The 20,386-nt window shown below is 36.7% G+C and overlaps 1 protein-coding gene across 1 annotated transcript; it reads right to left on the bottom strand.

Moving 5' to 3' along the window:
- On the bottom strand, window positions 2,333-19,712 carry LOC109225321 (RNA cytidine acetyltransferase 1-like). The gene is made up of 26 exons (XM_019389943.1): window positions 19,499-19,712; window positions 19,301-19,392; window positions 16,792-16,963; window positions 16,541-16,663; window positions 16,099-16,272; window positions 15,739-15,849; window positions 13,834-13,967; window positions 13,648-13,741; window positions 13,256-13,354; window positions 12,696-12,832; window positions 12,395-12,489; window positions 11,570-11,693; window positions 11,399-11,486; window positions 11,196-11,295; window positions 11,052-11,104; window positions 9,317-9,493; window positions 8,028-8,065; window positions 7,248-7,341; window positions 6,692-6,871; window positions 6,494-6,602; window positions 6,099-6,168; window positions 5,875-6,022; window positions 3,694-3,822; window positions 3,376-3,501; window positions 3,071-3,136; window positions 2,333-2,991 (listed from the first exon to the last, which is right to left on the bottom strand). The coding sequence occupies exons 1-26, from the start codon at window positions 19,601-19,603 to the stop codon at window positions 2,737-2,739; spliced, it is 3,093 nt and encodes a 1,030-aa protein (XP_019245488.1). The 5' UTR covers window positions 19,604-19,712; the 3' UTR covers window positions 2,333-2,736.

Raw genomic sequence — 20,386 nt, 5'->3', positions numbered from 1 at the left:
ATCGCAGGTGCGAAGAGAAGACTGTAGAAGCGGTTTTGGTTGGTGCAGCAGGCTCCGCAGATGCGGTGGTTTTTCCGCAGAAGTGGAACCGCATCTGCGAGCGAAGTACCGCAGAAGCGGAAGTTTTGGACGTTAGTGGAAGCCGCAAAAGCGGCACGTGGTCCGCAGAAGCGGGACCGCGGAAGCGGAAAAATTTTCCGCAGAAGCGAAATGTGCTGGGCAGAAGGTTATAACTTCATTTCATCCGCGATTTTGGGTCTATTTTCACCCATGGCTGCTCGTTTTTGGAGATTTTTGGAGGAGATGAAAGAGGGATACAAGAGGAATCGACTTAAGGTAAGAATCTTGGTCTTAAAACTTGATTATATTGTGAAATCCACCTAGAAATTCATGGAAATTAAGCCTAAAATTAAAGAACTAGGGCTTGGAAATTGGAGATTTTTAAATTGGAATTTGATAGGCCATTTGAGCTCGAATTTGGGAGTTCTTGATATGTATGAACTCGTGGGAAGATAGGGAATCTATTGATGTGAAAATTTCTGAGTTTCGAGAAGTGGGCCCGGGGCTCGGATTTTGGTAATTTCGGGATTTGTGCCCGTTATTGTTTGTTTTCGCTTGGGCTTTGTGCCCTTAGCATATTGTGATGTATTCGCTTTGTTTTTGGATAGATTCGACACGCGTGGAGGCCGATTTGAGGGGCAAAGGCGTCGCGAGCTAGAGATTTCGCCGGTTCGAGGTGAGTAATGATTGTAAATGATATCCTGAGGGTTTGAAACCCCGGATTTGCACATCATAGTGCTATATTGAGGTGACTTGCACGCCGGATAGCGAGCGTTGGGTAGAGCACCGTTGGGGATTGCGACTTGGTCCGTCCCGATTGATGAATTTACTGCATATTTGTCTGAAATTACTTGTTATCATCACAATCTGGGCTAATTGCCATATTTGGGCTTCGTGGCAGCTATTTGAACCCTTTGGGGATTGTTGTTGATAATTCCTCACTGTTTTAATTATATACTTGAACTCAGACACGTATTTTCCATTGGTTTAAAACTCAGCCAAGTTTATTATGCCTTAAACGCTTGAAATGATATGTTCAAAATATTTTAGGTTGAGCATCATGTTTTACTGTTGCCCGAGTGGCTTGTTGATCTTTGACTGGGTAAGGCCGAGGGCCTGTATTGTGAGGATACGTTTGGATCGGGCTGCACGCCGCAGCAGTGTTATACTGATATGATGTGAGGCCGAGGGCCTAGATTGATGCCACGAGATGGCTTGATATTGCACTTGGGCCGTAAGGGGCCCCTCCCGGAGTCTGCACACCCCTAGTGAGCGCCGTCGACGATAAACGGATCGGGCTGCACGCCGCAGCGGTATGTGGATCGGGCTGCACGCCGCAGCGGTACTAGTACTGTTCTGTGTGTTTACTTTATTTCATTTGCCTGCCTTTACCTGTTGTTTGTGCTACTTCATGTGATATCTACCGGATTACCTGACATTATCTGTTAATTGAGTGTGGTGCCCGAGGGGCAGACTTCTGTGCTTATCTGCACTATTTGATTTGCATTCGTTTGCATACTGTTGAAAAGTCATTTTCAAAAGAGGTTTTAAACTGAGCTAAGATATTTCTAAAGATTTCACAGCTTCACTGCTTTCTCAAAGGGTTTTACACTACTTCTATATAGCATGATGATATGTCATACGTGATTTCTTACCGCTCAGTTGTTATTTACCTTTATTACTCACTGAGTTGGAGTACTCACTTTACTCCCTGCACCCCGTNATCTTGAACTAATCTTCAAAAGAGGTGGAAAATTCAAAAATAGCCAGATTTACAAGTGGTCATTCAATAATAGCCGCAATTTCAAAAGTCATCTTAATTTAGCCACTTTTCATGTAAAGATAAATCTGAACGAAAATACTCTTCAAAATCCGAAAAATACTCCAGCATATTATACTAGAGCGAGCAAAGTATACCGATCCAGCATAATATGCTGGAAGTTCATACCCAAGCGCACCGACCCCAGTATATTATGCTGGACCGATCTCTGTTGCAGCAAAATAATGGCTATTTTTCAATAACTTGGCGAGCGCTAGCTATTTTTGAATGACCAGTCCGAAAACTGGCTAGCCCGAGCTATTTTGACATTTGAGAGAAAGAGAACAATGTCGATCATGGAAAATAACAGGTAGGAGTATTTAATTAGAATAAAAACTTTTAAATAGCATGCAGAATCTTGTAGCGTAATTCTTAAAAAATTCTGAATGTTTAAAGGAAATCGAATGATGTTAAAAACATTTTGAAACATCGCAGAATAAGAAATGTCGTGTAAATTCGAACAGAGACGTTAACATTAAAAGAATTGCTTTCTCTTTTAGGGACAAAGAACTAAAGCTTATCTCTTACTCATTATACTTGAAAATTCCAGGAAGGAGAGCTTCTATCAGACTGAAGGAACAACTAGTATTCCTAACCTATTACAAAGTAAAAGAATTATTCAAAGAAAATGTTACATTTGCCAAGAAAATTTTACAAAATTGGGATGAAGGAACAAAATCTGGGGACCTATAAATGACTGCATAAATAGTGGTGATGGTTGTGATTAAAATGGCAATATGCAACGAGATGTATGATCGCGCTCTACTCCTCCTTGCCATAAATTAATAGGAGAAACAACCCAGGAAATGAAGCGGGCATTAGAAAACGAGAGGGAAGAACTTATTGTGCCAACAAGCTCAACTCCTTCTCTTCTTATGTGATTTAGATCCAGAGTGGTTTTTATTTCTTTTCTTGTCACTCTTTTCAGTCTCCGGCTTGGAATGTTTCTCCGACTTGCTTTTGTTGGATTTTACACTAATTACACCGCCAGGAACTATCTTCCCACCACCATTCTGGAGAGCATTTTCAAAATCAGCTTCTCTGTCCACTATAGCGAATTGCTGAAATAGTTCTGGGTCCAACAAACTGTCCGTCTTGGCTTTCATCTCATCCTAGATATGACCTTAGGTAATTAGAGATCTTTTCGAGATGGGGGAACACTTGCAGAGACAAGAGCAAGCAAATTCAAACCTGGACTTTCTTTGCAGCATCATTGAGATCTTCATCAACAGATATAGAATGTGCTTCCATCTTAAGCTGAAAACGGAAAACGTGCCTCAGTTAATGTTTAGCAAAAAAAGATGAACAAAAGCTTAACTGCTCTTTGATTATACTTAATTGTTCATATCTTGAGACAAAAACACAAGAAGTGTTGGAATATTTCCTTATGTTCACAATTGACACACAGCATGACGACGTGCACATATTGTTCACGTTTTACTTTTTCATTTGTCTTAGCATAGGACTTCAGCAGAATGAAATATAACTCTACGTACCGCTTTAAGCCGAGATTCAGTTGAGTCAATTTCTTTTGATGTTAGATTATTTAGGTATTTGCAAAGCCTCTTCATGACTTTCATGAACAAGGACAATATCTGCTGCCTCTCCAAGTTCATTTCTCCCTGTAAAAATAAGAATTAAAGAGAAAACTCAGAAACTGGAGTTTAGTGAACAAAAGTATCTAGTGTTTATTTTGGATGTGATAACGGATAACTAGTGGCCTTAACCAAAAAAAAGGAGAAGTGTATTTCACTGCACAAGGCCTGACAATACAGAATAAACTATTCAAAATAAAGAATAGCAAGCCAGCAAACCTCTATTTCAGGGATGTCTTTGTGCTGCAGGCCATAGGAAAGCAAAAGGGAAGCCTGGGCATATGAAAGTGAAACTGGCAAATGCTCCAAAAAATACACGCGCGCAAGTTTTTGAGCAACATCTCGAATCTGTGAAAAATAGCTCATGCAAATAATTAACGTGGAAATAAGTAAAAAAAACAAATGTCAGGCACTTTTGAGATATTTAAATATCGCTTGCATTTGGAAAAAACAGAAAGGTAGTTTGTCCTCCTTAGATGTTATGTTCACAGTAAATATCAGGCACTTTTTAAGGATTTGTTTCTGCCACATCTTTTATCCCTTCATGTCTTTCCCATTTTTTACTATTGGTCCTTCTAATTCTATGCACTGGATAACAAGCCCCTTCTGATCTCCATGCTAAAAAAATCATTAGATATCAAATGTCTAATTATTGGGTTTTATTCGCATGTATCAAATTAGAACTTCAACCTTTATACTGAAGACCTAGACATAAAACAAAGTAAAGGATAATCATGCACCTGTTATTAAATTATAAGGAAATATAAGGGACGTTTCACATGTCATTTTTGGTTCAGAATTTTCTTGTGGTCAAAAGTAATAGGCCAAATACCTAGATAGCCCCTTAAACTTGGCACATTTTATAAAATAGACATATAAACTTACGGAGTGACCAGATAGGCACCTTAACTCGTCTTAAATGTGTCTTTTAAGCACAAGAGTCCTACATGGAATACTGCGTATTGTTTTGTTTATTATAGGCGCGCGAGGCTTTTCTAAAGCTGCTGAATTAGTTCTTCTAGCAGTTAAAAATAAATTCAAATTTACCCTCATCTCCCGCAAATTCATCTTCACCTCTATTAACAGAAAAGCCCTAGTCCCAAAACTTTCTTCTCCCTATTTAAACAGCACAATCTACGACTGAATACCACGCCCTGTATTTATATTTTATCCAGCGAACTTCATAATCTTTTGACAACAAAATGAAGCCAAAAAAAGCCAAAATATTATTCGGAAGGTTTGAAGCTATGGACATAGTAAACAGAGCCAACTCTATAAAATGTCAAGTTCAAGCTTAGGAAGAACTCAAATGATTTTGTAAATTTCCTTTTTACTTTAGAATAAAAAATAATGCCTGTAATCTTGAAAATTTGCATTACTCTCCTAGTTAGTCACTACAAAAGTTTGCCAAAAGCTCTTTACTTTCAGGTCTCCATCTACCAGTTAAAGCAAAACAGAAGAAAATATAAGCTTTTCCTCACTTCAAGTATCTGATAGAGAGACAAAAACAGCGAGAAGAAGTAGAGAGAACGAGATGGGGTGGCTGAAGGAGAAGGGAGAGACACAACAGACGTATTAGAGAAGAATAGAATAATTGATAGCTATGACTTACATGTGAATTTGCAGAAGCAAATAATGGAGATTGAAAGTAAACTTGACTGGTTTTCACTGGAGCGAAGAAGAAAAAGATTAGAGCCGGGTGGGGAGGGTAAATTTTTTCTTTTTTCTTTTTAAGACACGTGTCTTTATCTTATTCGTTCTTTGACACATCATCAGCAAGAAAATGGTCACACGCTTGGTTTTGCAAACACATGTGTTTAAGAGAAACATTTCAACCGAGTTAAAGTGCTTGTTTGGTCACTAGTTAAGCTGGAACATCTAACTTACAAATGGTGTCAAAGTTTAAGGGGCTATCTAGGTATTTAGCCAAAGTAATATGTACCAATATGAGTTTTTCATCAATACTTGAACCACATACCAACGATATTATCAAATCATTCACCAGATCTGTCTAAAATTGAATTCTAGTTGATTTATGATGCTTCAAATTGGAAAGATGACAACTTTACGCTCTTTTCGGTGTTTCAAGTTGTTCGGGCATGTTTACCATATGGTTGTCTTCTAAAGCACAAGCTCCATATGATTGTTGATATTGAAACATACATCAAGCATAACTTGATAGTAGCACCACCAGAAAATCTTTTATCACTACTTGATATAGCATATTTTCACTCTCATCACTAACTGAGATCTAACTAGGAGGGGTAATTAGGTTGTTTGAGTGGCTGACAGTACTCTTAGCCTTTTCCCTTTTATGACTGTTGATATTGTATCACATGAGATCTTGCATCACTACTTAATATAACATATTTCCTCACTAATCAGCAACTCAAATCTTACCAAGGGGTAGTCAATAAGGCTATTTGAGTAAGCTTCAAGCCTCTTCATCTCATGAGGTTCCAGAACAAACTTCATGAAGTTTAAGAATTCACTTGAAGCAGAAGAAGCAGGGACCTGCTCCACAAAGTTGATCTTTGGATCAAAGACACTGCAATATTATGGCCATCATAAGCATATGTAAAGAGACATATATATTACCTAACCACCAAAATGTTCAATTTTACCTCATAGCAAGCTTGTAGTTCATCTTCCGGTAGGTAGAACCCAACAGTTCGACTAACCTTCGCTTGTATTCTGAGAATGTTATAGGCAACATCAATTATCGAAATAGCAATAAAAGACAATACTACCATTAAAGAAAAAAAGAAGAAAAAAAACTAATAGAATAAATACCAGCTACTATAAGATCTGCATCGCGTTAGATTGACGAGAAGTGGATAGAAAGGAAGGGGGATAAGAAAGTGAAGGGGCAACATATGAAAAATGCTAAAGAACATATATTAGGAATTGTAGAACTTGAGTTCCTATTTATCATGGCAAAAGATTCTTCCCATCTCCTTTCAGTTCCTTTAGATGATAAGGTTAAAAAATATTGGGAAGAACAAAACCAACTGATCACCTTGGTAGTAGGGACCATAAAAGCCCCACTCATCTGATTCAGCAGCTTCAACGTCATCATTTCTCAATGCCTTCAAGACCATGCATGTGTACTCGCCAGTTACATTATTCTGATTCATCCAATCACATGTTTGATGACAATTAATCCTCAATTGCAAACATCTAAAAAGAATTTAAGGAACAAATGACTGAGACTTACCGGGGCGTTGCCTATGAAAAATGGAGCAAACTTATGTTTTCTCCAAAAGCGGAAAAGATCCAAGGTAAGTCCAAATGAGACCCCAAGGTAATGGAGCCTTTCAGGTCGTCTTTCACGCAAAGGGACAAGCAAAGGAGGAAGATCTGTTCTCGGTCTTATATTTTCTTCCTGCAAAGAGACCTGCAAGGAAAGTAGTTTGAATCCAATAACAAAAACCAAACAGACGTTCTAATTCCACATAGAAGTCTTTGTAGATTTCAACTATCTAACTTGCCATATTAGAGAAAATGGTCAATCATAAGGCCTTAAGACACTATATCATGCACAAGACGGTGGTCTGCAGAAAAACCATATCAATAAGAAGGAAAGGCGGGATTCAGTGAGAAATAGTAATAAGATTTAAAACTGTTAAAAAAAAAAGCACAATGATATAACTTTTTGCAATTTTTGAAAAAAAAGCACAATGATATAACTTTTTGCAATTTTTGAACCGAATGATAACAGGAAAGCCAATAACCTAAAGTACAAATTGTAAAGTTAGATCAAATAAGAATACCTTCTCTGCAGCTTCAGTTACACTGACTTGAGGAGTCTCCAAACCATCTTCCGTCTCTACTTCAGATAATTGAGTCAACTGACCCTCAAAGTACCTATTACCAGTAAATTTTTGATAAGGCCTATTAGCGGTAAATTAACTTATTGTGCCTCAAAGATCCATGTATGAAAGATATGCAATAACTGTGACTATGTCAAACTCAACACAGATGAATTGAGCCCATTAATAAGTTGAAGAAACAAAAATGTACTAAACTGAAAACACTTTTAAAAGATGCCACATCTTTAAATCTTGATGATTGACCAAACAAGGAAATTACTCCTTTCTTTTTTGAATGGTAACAAACAAAGAGATAACTCTTAAGTCCAAAATGTGGGAGAAAAAGGCTTCTTGCTATCCAAAAGCTGTGATGATAGCATGAGGCAGTGAAAGGGTTTATGATGTTTAGAATTTTTTCTTTTTGGTTTTGAACTAAAATGACATAATCATCCATGACCTATATCAAGTGACTTTAAGAAGGGGTAGAGGTAGTTTGGACAAACAAAAAATAGGGATGGTGTTAACCTGCTAAGCTCGTGTAGTAGGTTAGCAGAATATGTGTGTGTGTGTGTGCGCGCGCGTGTTGTTCCACATATTATGCAGCACCAGTATGCATAACAAGCATCCACCTATGGAGTTGCTTAATCTTTCACGGATTATAAAGCCAAGTGTGATTGAAGCAACTGCCGAATCATATTGAAAAACGAAAATTGTGAGAATTGCAGTGAAATTTGTAGCTACCTGGTTAGGAGTTCAACGGCAGCAGAACCATATCCAAGCTGTAACACCACAGTGAGACATGGTTAGACATGCTGATAAAGTTAAGGAAATAAATTGTTCAATATTTTCAAAAACCTCCTTCCATGTCTGCTTTTAAAGTTTAAACACAAACTTCCATTGTCGTAAGATATGCAGACTGCCCACATTTCGAACTTTTTTCCAATGAGACTGGTTTAGGGTGACAAGATTCCCGTGATATTCCAAATCTGTCTTTTTGCAGCTTTAATTATTAGTGCTAAATTTTCTATCGCAAATCTCCCCATAATTCTTGAGCCGGGGGTCTTTCGCAAACAACCTCTCTACCTTCATAAGGTAGGGGTAAGGTCTGCGAAGGTCTGCATACACACTACCCTCCCCAGACCCTACTTGTGGGATTTCACTGGGTTTGTTGTTGTGTTGTTGTAAATCTCCCATAAATTCTCTTTATACTACAAAATTGGTGTGAAACCTTCACCAATCTCTTCAACAATAAAAGAATGTAAAACAAATTCTTCTTTCCACATGATAGAATAAATCAACTAACAATGGCAATGGGTCCAATTGGGAAATACTTCTGTATTTGGGCAGCTATAAATATTTTGTCTCCTACTTAAGGTTTTTGTATAAGTACTATACTTATACTTTAGTTTATTTTTTAGAATGTAATTTTATGGCTCGATTGGTTTTACACATGTTAGTGAATTTAACATTTGTAGTTTTAAATTGGTTACATCTGACAAATACAACAATATATGCAATTTTAATACAAATAGCCCTGCCATTTTTTTAAGTACATGAAGCATAGTAGATAAATTACCAAGAAAGAATAAAATGAAATTCTTAAAGTTGAAAGTTATTATCGCTCTTCCAATAAATTTCGGTGAACTAATTTGTTTCAAAATCAATTATATGAAGGGATTTTGTCGATCTCTTATTATAACTTGAAAAGATTACCCACAATTTCCCAATTGTGCAGCACAAATAGAGTTTTGGGGGTATAGAAATTTTATCATTTGAACCTCGTCTCTTTCATTCGATCAATCAATTCCCCTTCGTTCATGCTAGTTGGGATCGTCTACGCAAATCCTTCATATCCAGTACACTCCATTCAGGACCATTTCTTTCCAATACTAAACTATTTGTCTTTTAAGGCAAAATAAGGAGGCTACAGTAACATCATAAACCACGAAGGAGATCAATATTACAAAAATAAACCTAGAGGGAGGTCTCAGAAATTTTTTCCTAAATTCATAGAATTGGTAAAGCATTACCCTCATGGCACTCGGATGAGTAGCAATGCGTACGATGCGGGCACCTGAAAGGCTTGGGAATACATCATCAGCAAACTGCTGAGAGAACTTCCAAGGTATCTGATCTCCAAAGGGCTGTCGACCTTCCATCAGAGCTCTTTTAGCAGACTCCTGGGAAATTTGACCCTCCAGGCAGACCTGTGTGTTAAAATTAAATAAGACAGCTCAAAAACTCTTAGTGCTGCTTCTTTGATTCCATGAAAATGTTAAGGTGAAATCAGAAACTCTACTATCCATATCCGAAAGGACTTATGAATCAACCTTACATGATTGACTTATCAAAAATAAACTACCACTGCGCATCAAGCCCAAGCTAGTTTACGTCAGCTTTATGAATCTTCATTAAGCATGTAGCACCATTTAGACCCGTATCAATCCAATTTAAGAAAAAATGTGATCTTTGACGATGATTCAATATGCTATCTATTAAGTCCATGAGAAACAATGAAAGAAAATGCACTAATACACGCACTCCCTCCAAGAAGAGGCAGAATCAGTGACAGAGCAGAAGATGAGGATCAATAAGTGGCAAAAAGAAAAACATGATTAGCTCACATTAGGGGAAGAAAACAAAGATAACATTGTGACCAATTACAGATGAACTTTGGAACCAACTGATATTAGATGATTTAAGGACCCAAACCAAATCTAACCATACAGAAAGAACACACATGGCCTAGTAAGAGGCATTGAGCTAAGTTTTGCCCTTCCGAGAGTTCTAGAGCTGAATAGACCACAAAACATGGACTGGAGCAGAATATACTACAAGTGCAACAACACAAATTACTAACTGATGGTTTGAACATAATGATGACATATTTGAAGGCAAAACTAACCCGAGCCAATTTCAGTCGTGATTTCGTATTTTAGGACCAAAATATTACACAAATAGAAAGTCAATCATGTATCAACTACCAGGACCTTATGTAGAGGATATTCTATTTTTCTATCACTTTTTTAGAAGGTAGGTTGTTTTATTTATGGAAACAGTACCAAATAGGTACCAAGAGGGAGTAGAAAAATTGTACAAAATCTACTCAGAAACAGACTTTAGCAAGTCCAAAAGATCGTATATGCTCAATACAAGGTATTCCTCATGCCAGCAGAGTAAATGTTGCAAACAGCTATACTTTAAAACATACATCAATTCGTTTTCTCCTGCAAAACATCTCTTGCTCTCTGTCACTAACGTAAGAAGGCTGCATATAAAGATGAGGAACTACTGTAACTGTGGTCCTGCCAATTGGACCACCAGACAGAAGATACTGCTTCCATCCCAATTTATGTGGGGTGTTTGATTGGGCACAGAGTTTAAGAAATGAAAGACTTTTGAAACTTGTGTTCTAAATTGACTGGGCATAGAGTTTAAGAAATGAAAGACTTTTGAAACTTGTGTTTTAAAACATGCCACATTCATTTCCATGGCGATAAATCATCCTATTTAGGGTACAATGGGAAGTTTAAAGTTAAATTGTTTTCACTATAGAAAGGTGTCATTGTTACTCGGACAAACTAAAAAGAAAAGAGTGTCTCATAAATTGGGCAAAGAGAGTAAAATTGTAAACGCAAAGAAGAATTGGCTAAATATAAAAGAACACGGAAACTAATAGTAGCACAGTGATTGTCAGAAGATTTCTAACAAATGTAGCATCCCAAAGAGAACATTTGCATAACAGCTACAGACAAGACCACTGACCTGGATGACACAGAGAATATCAGGAAGACGATTTTCTGACTCATCAACAGGGCCTGTGAAAACAGTTAGGTAGGCACTCTTGCATTTACTTAATTCAAAATTAATCTCGTGTTCTATGAGAAGCATCAACTGGTAAAATTATACCTAGTAGCACAAACAAGTGGTGAGCTGGAGCATCAGCCATCAATTGTAAATCATTTGGAGAATTTTTGTAATGAGAGGCAACATAGAGGGCCATCATTCGCTGCAATTTAAACACCAAAGGGTCACCATAAATCAAAGCTGAGCAGGCAAAAATCAGCCTAAACGGTGAAGAATACATTACTTCAAAGGCATAGGTGATTTACCTGCAAAAATAACTCACTATCCTTATGATAAGAGAAAAGTGTGTCCCGGTTAACGTAGTAGAGATCGCAATCACCCGGTTGTGGTAACCTGATTGAAAAAAAGAGAACTGTTACTGGAGATAGAACATGATTGGCTTCTCCAGGAACTAGGTTAAGCCAAAGAAGATTTACCTTCTGATACTTGGGATAGCATTTGTAACATCCAAACAGAGCAATGCATTAAGCCATCGCTCAATGGTATCGCCAGAAGCATATCTAATGGATTCACTCAATTCTATCTTCTTAAAAAGTCGACCTACATTTGATGGGAAAACTTGGATTTTAAACAACTAGATGAAAAAAACAAGATTTTGCGGAGACCTTGGACAATTTATCATACTACGATAATCATGAGAGGCAAAAGTACACCGAGAAAAAGATTCACACTCATGAATGAACACAGCCTTGAAGGAAAGCAATATTTTTAACAACAAGAGTGTAATATCAACATTCACTTAAACAACTCCAGCTTGATTTATTATAATACTAGGGTTTACTTTAGAACATCCAGTCATAGAAAACATTCCATTATTCAAATTTCACAAGTGGATCTGCAACAACTTTGGAGTTTGAATATTTCAAAAGCATGTATTATGAGTGCTTACTTTGAATAACTCCATCCTTATTCACCATAATACTTGGTTTTACTTGCAAATCCAGTCATAGAAAAATTCCCACCCAAGATCTAAATTAACAACCAAAACTGCATTGCCCAAGGCACAAATTAAGGCATGAATTAAGATAAGAAGGCCTATGTTTTTCAACAAATACAAGCACAATTCCAGATGTATCTCCTGCCTTTTAGTAACTATAAGGAACTTCCAACCCAATGTATGCGCTCTCTCATCTCAGTTTTCTTTGCTATCCTAGTTCTGCTGATACAATTATATTTCAGACCACATGGACTCTACACACCATAAGTCAAGCGATGGACTACAGAAAGTAGGCTGAAAATACCTGAAAGTGCACTATCTGTGCTTTTGGACTTCTGACTTTGCTCCTCTAGTTGCTGCAGCAACTTCAATGATAAGGATCTTCCAGTGCCTTCATAGCTTTAAGAAGATAACAAGAATAGAATGATTATCAGCTCTGTTAACCCCAGGGTAAACACACAAGACTGTGTGGAAATAATTCTTCTGGCATATAACTGAGTAAGAACAAAACTTCAAGAAGCAACATATATTGGCAAATGAGTGGATAGGTTCTTTGGAGAGAATAAAAATACTAGATGGAAACTAAGCAGAAAACCGTCTCGTACCCATTGACAGTTGATGCAAGGAAGACGAGGTAAGGACCAAGCAAAGATTTGACGACAGGTAATGGAATAGCTGCTGCTTCATCAACCACCAACAATTCCACTTGTGATAGCTTTTCATGCTCATGTGGTAGTATATACTGACATTGCATAAATGATGTCGAGAACATCAGAAACTCAGAAAAAGAAATATTAATTGCATTAGACATGGTAAAGCACGTCAATGATCATATACTTGCAAGAAGTTTTTGCAAAGAATGAACAGTATGGGTGTAAAAGATATGTTTGTAAAAAGAGGAACCCATATATTGACAACCTTTAAGAGAACAGAGAAGCACAAGAGATGGAGCAATACAAGAAATCTATCCAGCATACAGGCACCAAGCGGAACTAAATTGAAGCAAAATTTCAAAATGCCTTCTAATGTTCAGGGACAAAGGGAACAGAAGGTGCAGAAAGTGAAGGAGAAAGAGATTGATGTCAGATTCCAGGATTATTCACTGCAAGAATGAGCTTGGAAAGGAGCCATTATCACGATATAACTCCTCGTCAATATTACTGACCTGAATTGTCTGTCTGTGCTGCTTATAGATGTTGATCCTCACGGTAGCTTTTTTGAACTCTGGGTTATTGCTTTTCACAATATCATAATCAAGGTGTTCCTGTAAGAAGAGGCATATTGAGTTACAATCTCTATATACTGTAGGCAGAACATGAAACCTATCTCAGGTACCAACTATATATGAGACACGAAAAATCCCTTACACGAGAACTTCAAGAAAATTTTAAACCATGCTTATGTTTCTACACATTTCAGCAGGGGAAGCATTTTCTCACTTAGAAATACTTGAAGGGCCAAATGGCCGACTCAAAGGGGAAAAAATCCCTGGCAAAGATCGATTTCATAGAGAATATGCAAATCGACCCTGCTCAAACAGATATATTTGCATCCTACCTTATACTCGAGCATATCGAAACCCTTGCAGACAAAGGCAAACAGAGTTTTCAGATTTTCAGGACTAGGCGCTGTTACAAAAATATTAGAATACCTGTAATAGCAAACTATAGAAGTTAGTAAAGAACAAAGTAGGATCACAGAGAGGAAAGGATATTGAAACCCAAACGGCCAAACCAGATTTACCCTGCAGCAACAGCCCCTGCAATTGCCAACCCAAGAGCAGCTGACTTGCCCCGGCCACGAGCAGCAAGCAGAGCAACAGTGCTTCGGAGCGTCTTATCCAGAATAGCGTCAAGAAACGTGATCACTGCTTTTCCCTATTTCATATTGTTGGATTAATAGCATCATACAGTCGCAAGACAAAAAATTAAAATTGGAGTGGACCCACAACTGCTATTAATGGTGAACTCAGTATTATAAGTTAAATATGTTGAATCTACATCATCACTAAAATCCATCCATTTAAGCTAGTAAAAATAGTTTTTTAAAAATTTAGTATCAGATTCATATTACAATTAGAAAAACTTAAGATGTATTTAATGAAAGCACGGAAGAATAGGCAACTATTTTTTATGAAAAGGAAAAGCAAGAGCTTTAACATACAATAATTGCAGGAATGAGGATTTAACATGCTAGTTAAGCCGTAACAAAAATTCCTAACTAACTTCAAGTCAGCAAGCCATATTCTTTTACTTAGTAAGTGAAGCTCTGTTCTATTTATAAGAAGTACGTGAAGCTTTGTTTTATTTATGAGTGGTTGCCCCAACTGAACTGTAGGATTCTACGACTAAAGGATTGCACAATTTGATCAGCGGCTTATTTCAGTCTGTATTCATTATCAAAACTTTGGATGGAGAAATCTGCTTTTAGTGATTTCATCAAATTAAGGGGAAAAACATTAAAACTTATATGTGCTGACAACTCTCACAATTTTGACATGTCGATAGTTAAATTTCTATTGAAAAAACTAGGAAAAGAATTATTCAAACAAAGAAAAGAAAATGATCAAGCACCATTAATGATTAAGAGCCTATTTGGAAGGACACCTTGTAAAGTAATTATACAGTATAATAATCACAAAGATATGTTTGGTTGTCATAACATAACTACAATTTAATGTTTGGTTGCACAATTGTAATTACATAGTTAGATCTATTTAAATTTTAAAATTAAATTAAATTATCAAGAACTACATAAATATTCTTTTCATATGAACAAGTAAATAAACATTAATGTTTGACAAGTATGTGTCTATATAAGAAATATTAAGTAATCATGTGGATTATGTGGAAAGAGAGAAATAGGTGATCTTTTGAAGGGGTGGAACAAGATTTTGTAAAATTGCAAAGTAGTCTTCTCTTTTTAGTTTCTTTTTGGTGTATTCATGAGGTCCCTACTTGTATAGAGGATTGGGTCTCCTTTGTTGAGAACCATATTTTGGTGTAGGTTCTCTTCTTTTTGGTATACGACGTGTATATGGGTTTCCCCAATTGTTAATAAAATTACTTACCTTATAAAAAAAATCCATATCATTTCTTGAAAATATAGAATTAAGTAATTATAGATTTGTAACTAATATCGTAAAAGATAATTGGTAGTTTCAAAATAAATGATATTTCAAGTTCAATTCATTAGTAAAAGTTCCAGTTAAGAATTTAAATTGCTCACTAATTCATGTGAATATAGCATGAAGTTCATGCTTCGTTGCATTTATTCAAATAACAAAAGATAAGTATTTATGAGTTTAGAAAGTATATTTTGTAGTAAATATTTATATTAATTTAAAGATAATTCAAAAGGAAAAAAAAAACAGAAGGTTAAGACCTCATTAAACAATGAACCCAGCTTTAATGGAATCTTTCAATATAGTTCAGTTTGTTGAGAACTCAGGAGATATGACTTCAAGAAATTAGAATAATAGTAGCTCAATTAAGCAAAACGAAGAAAATAAAGAATGTAATTGCTCCCTCTTAATTACACCCAATTACATGTTGATCAAGAAATTACTTGAGAAAAGGACACATGACATACTCAGAGAACAATTGAGAAACAAATGCCAATTCTCACAGTTCAAGCACAGTAAGTAACCTGGTCCAAGGTACAGCATTTCCGAATAAGAGGACCAACAGGGAAGTCTTCATTCAATTGTTCTTTTAAACTCCTTAACTCCCTTTCTGCTTCCGAAAGCCCCTCAGAATCCTTCATCAAAGTAAATCAAAGAAAAAATTATGAATGCTTAATCAAGAGATTATCAAAGATACTTTACCCTGTACTAAAAGTGACTCCAGAAAGAATAATTTTTTCGCAGTTCAACATCTGATATGGTGTAATTATATGTGAGAACCATAATTTATATGGACTATCATCTGAATCAGTGCATATCATCTAAGATATAGAAATCAGTAAACAGAAGAATTCACGACCATACTGATCCAGGGAGAAGTTTACCTCTTGAACTGGAACAGCAGTAATACTCTTCATGTGGGAGGAGATAGGTAAAATATTTAGTTCATCATCCATGACAATACAGGATTCACATGATGCAAGAGAGAGTATAAATCGCTCATTAAAGCGAGGGGTAGCCTGTGAATGGGATTCTGTACGAAACCTGTCGTGAACATCCTGCAATTTCACAAACCTTACGAGTATTAAGATTATACACGCATAGAAAATCAACTAGTAATCTGAAAGCTAGTAGTAGCTTCTTCATTCAAATACTCTTCTTTTTGTTTGTGTATGTCTGTGTGAGATAAGTTGAAATCTTATTTAAAAAACAAAAGAGCAAGAAAGAAAAACCAAATAAGAAGTAAGAAGGGAAGAGACGTCATTAATCTACTATTTATTCAAAGTTTTCCAGCCCAGAAAGCAGAGCAGTTGGGATGGAGCTTACCATGACCATGGTGCAGAGGCTCTTAAGAGAGGACAAAGTGCGAATCAACAATACAATTAGCCCACCACCTTCAACTGTCTCTATTGTTCTCGCAAGAAGATTGGGTGTCAAAGCCTCGAAATCCTAGAACATCATAGGGGAAAAGAAATGAAATTTTCCAGAAGATCACAATCACATAGAGGCCTTAAAAGAGGAAATAGGTAGTCGATCTGCTTCAAATAGTTTATGGAAATTTAACACCTCTCATTTACCTGCAATATACACATGCCAAAGGTGTTTCCTAGAATTCTTTCTGAATCTCTATACAAGCAATAGCTGACGCCTCCAGTTTCAACAAAAAGTTCAAAAGGCTCTACTTTTTCAGGGTCCAGTAGTCCCCTCTGCATATATTTTTTCACTTGCTTCTTTCTCTTTTGCTTGTGACTGCAAGAAGATGATTGACTCTATCATTGATGATAAACTGAGACGAACACTTCTTTTCCTAGAAAACGTCTGAAACAACCTGCTACAGAACTACTGAACAGGGGTAAAAAGTAGATACATAGTTTCGAGTGTGATCTGACAACCAAAAAACAAACAATGACAGAGCGGTCTGTCATTGAGTGATAGATTGATCGACGACGGAACAGAAGAACGAAACTTTACGACAACTTTTTCGTAGGCGTTCACTTGCATCACATCATCTTCAACCAACCTCCACCCACGAAGGTGTGGTATCAAGGTTCAGTTTATTTGGAAAAGAGGTCAATCTTAGGGGAGAGCATTCGAATGGTTGAGTTGATGACTTCGCTCCGGTCTGTTCAACTGAACCTAAAAGAGACTTCACATTCAACTTTAGCTTCTGGAGGAGGAATCACGTCCCTTGGAATTTCGGAAAGTGAATCCTCTGAAGATAATAAGATGCTTACAAGCACTCCTAATATGGAAGAAGTTCAAAAGGTAATTTTGATCCACAAAGGAATAGGGTTGAATGTTTATATACCGTCTTTCAGCTGACCTTTTCAAACCATGCTTCGCAATCAAGCTAGAAAAAGACTAAGCAAGTGTTGTCCTAATGAAATGGCATTTTCACTGCACAGCAAGCAAAGGATTGGGGATTCAATGGTGTAATGTTAAGAGGTTCTAGGGTATGCTAGGATTTGTGAAAAGCAGCACCTTACGATGTTCATGACCAATTGGATCATGACATACCAGTAGGTACCAGTGGAGATCACTATGATCGTTATTTCATTCGTATCGAAGAGCAGTGTTATCAAAGGCGAAAAGCGAAAAAAAGCTCTAAGGTCCATTGGGGCTTTAAGCGCAAATAAAGTATGTGCTTTTATGAAAAAAGGCGCAAGAGAGAAGAAAATACAAATGTGTATGTGTAGCCCAAGACTAATAATTATAAGCATGAATAACAAATATATTGACAAAGAAATAGAAAAAAATTACAATAAAGTGAAAATCAATTGTTTTGTGACATCTCTTCAGGATTACTCTCATTGGCAAGAAAAAGTATGCCATAGAGCCTTGATGAGGACACTGAAGCGCCCGCTAAGCGAGGTGAAGGGCTCAACATGTTTTGAGCCTCGCTTCAGGTCTTAAGCGCGCCTTTGAAAACATTGTCGAAGAGATACCACAAAGTGTTCGGATCATTATGCAATGTCTTAATCAATACAACTTGTTTTCCTGTCAGTCAACCTCACAAAATAATCAACCCAATATAATAACCACTAAAAACAATGACCTAGCATATGTTCCACTCACCTGCAATTTGCCAGTAATTTACGCCATATATATAGCTAAAACTAATTTTTTTACACAACAAACAGAATGACTAAAGTTTTAATATTCAAAAAAGAATTTCACATTTCTTCCCTAACATCTAACTGAGGAAGTGATTTCCTACACCCACTTTTAATTTGAATATAAGCAAATGACTCTACAAGGATCTCCTCTGTTTAATTTACAAATCTCTTTTTTTGTTGATGTACTGTAGAAAAGGTCATATAACTAAAAGGCGAAATACATCTTAGACACTCGAACTAAGGTTCGTCCAAATTGAGCACCTGAACACATGATAAAGTGTTCTTACTAGACACTCATTAGGGAGATTTTGGGAAATGGCTCTTGGTTTTCTTCTTTTAACATAGGGCGTGTTTTGTTTAACGAAGCAGGAGTTTGTTTTAGTTGATTAGGTCATATATTTTAACTGACCTATCTTGTTTTTGTTTGTTACAGCAAAAGCTTATATCTGATGTGTATAATTAAAGGAGATGGCATATTTTAAGTAGTTAACTTATCAACATAATGGGAATTTGAGAACACGCGCATAAGATTTTCCAAAATTTGAGCTGGTAGTGTCTAATAGGAACACTTTATCATATATTCAGGTGCCGATTGGAACATGTCTTAGCTCGAGTGTGTCAATAAAATACATTGACAACTTTAAGGGGGTGTCGATGTATTCCCACCTAACTAAAATAACATTTGTAATGGACTATAAAACCAAAATCTCCCTATCCATAAAACAACTGTACAGAATAACTGCTACAACAAAGTCAAGAATTTTGGTGAAGCAGCTTCATTGATCTTTTTGAAACTCTCTTTGTATCAAATAAAATCCATGGTAGCTAATTTGCATTTCCGTACAAGATTTAATTTAACTTCCCCATGAATTAACCACTTCATATTTCAATAAAAGGACAAAACTTAACAAGAACAGATTATATCCATAATGGAAAATATATAAAAGCAAAATTGGAGTAACTAGCGAACCTGCTAAGTTCAAGTTTGTCCCTATAGCACCAAAGCACAGTAGGCCGTGACCTCACTACAGCTTTGCTCAACATGTAATGCAAATTAACAATCTGTTTTACAAAATAAATAAAAGAGAGGAATTAGAAACAAGTTTCAAAATTTTTGATAAAATTTACAGAGATATAATTAAATTATTAAAGAGGAACTGGAAAATGCCTGGTCACGGGATTTGTCGCCGATAATGACAAACATAGAACGGTGACGATTTCTAACTCCATTTTCTATTAGGGTTCTTATGCGTTCATCCACTTTCTTCCTCATTTTTTCTTTTGCTTAGGGTTTATCTTCAAGCTCAACAGTTGTAATATTTTTTAGGACTGCCTCTGTTTTTGTATGTTCTGGTCTACGTTCTTGTACTAGGGTTTAAAGAGGGTTTATTGAAATGTATAAGAAGAGGACGACCGGCCCGACCGGATTTAATTTTATACTAGTAACATTTAACTTTAGGGCAATATTGTAACTTTTAGTATTTTATACACCCTCAAGTTTGCTTAAAAATTAAACTCGTTCCCCCAATGACGACAACAACAACAACAACCACCCACTAAAATTCCACAAAGTGAGGTCTGGGGAGGGTATTGTGTACGACGCAGACCCTACCCCTACTCCGATGGGGCAAAGAGGCTGTTTCCGATAGACCTTCGGCTCAGGAAGACGAAAATAAAACAAGAAGAGACAATTCATTAGTAACGTCAGCAAAAACCGTAGAAATAGTAACAGAAGCATAAAAACCAAAAGATAAATGACATGCAATAACAGTAATCACTATTTAAGGCCTGGGGCTAAGCTAAACAGAAAGGATAGTGTGGACTCAATATAAACTACAAGCCTTCTAAGATCAACCATATCCACCCCCCACCCCGGATATGAAGTAGGAAAAGCTCTACTACCCCCTAGCTTATAACCTTAATGCTTGACCTCCGGACCTTCCTATCAAGGGTCACGTCCTTGAAAATCTGCAGTCGTGCCATGTCCTGCCTGATCACCTTTCCTTTACCCAATACTTCTTAGGTCGCCCTCTACCTCTTCTCGTACCCACCATAG

The sequence above is a fragment of the Nicotiana attenuata genome, chromosome 5 (genome assembly GCF_001879085.1).
Source record: "Nicotiana attenuata strain UT chromosome 5, NIATTr2, whole genome shotgun sequence".
NCBI lineage: Eukaryota > Viridiplantae > Streptophyta > Magnoliopsida > Solanales > Solanaceae > Nicotiana > Nicotiana attenuata.
The sequence above is the reverse complement of the archived record's forward strand: the minus strand, read 5'-3'. Positions and strand labels throughout refer to the sequence as shown.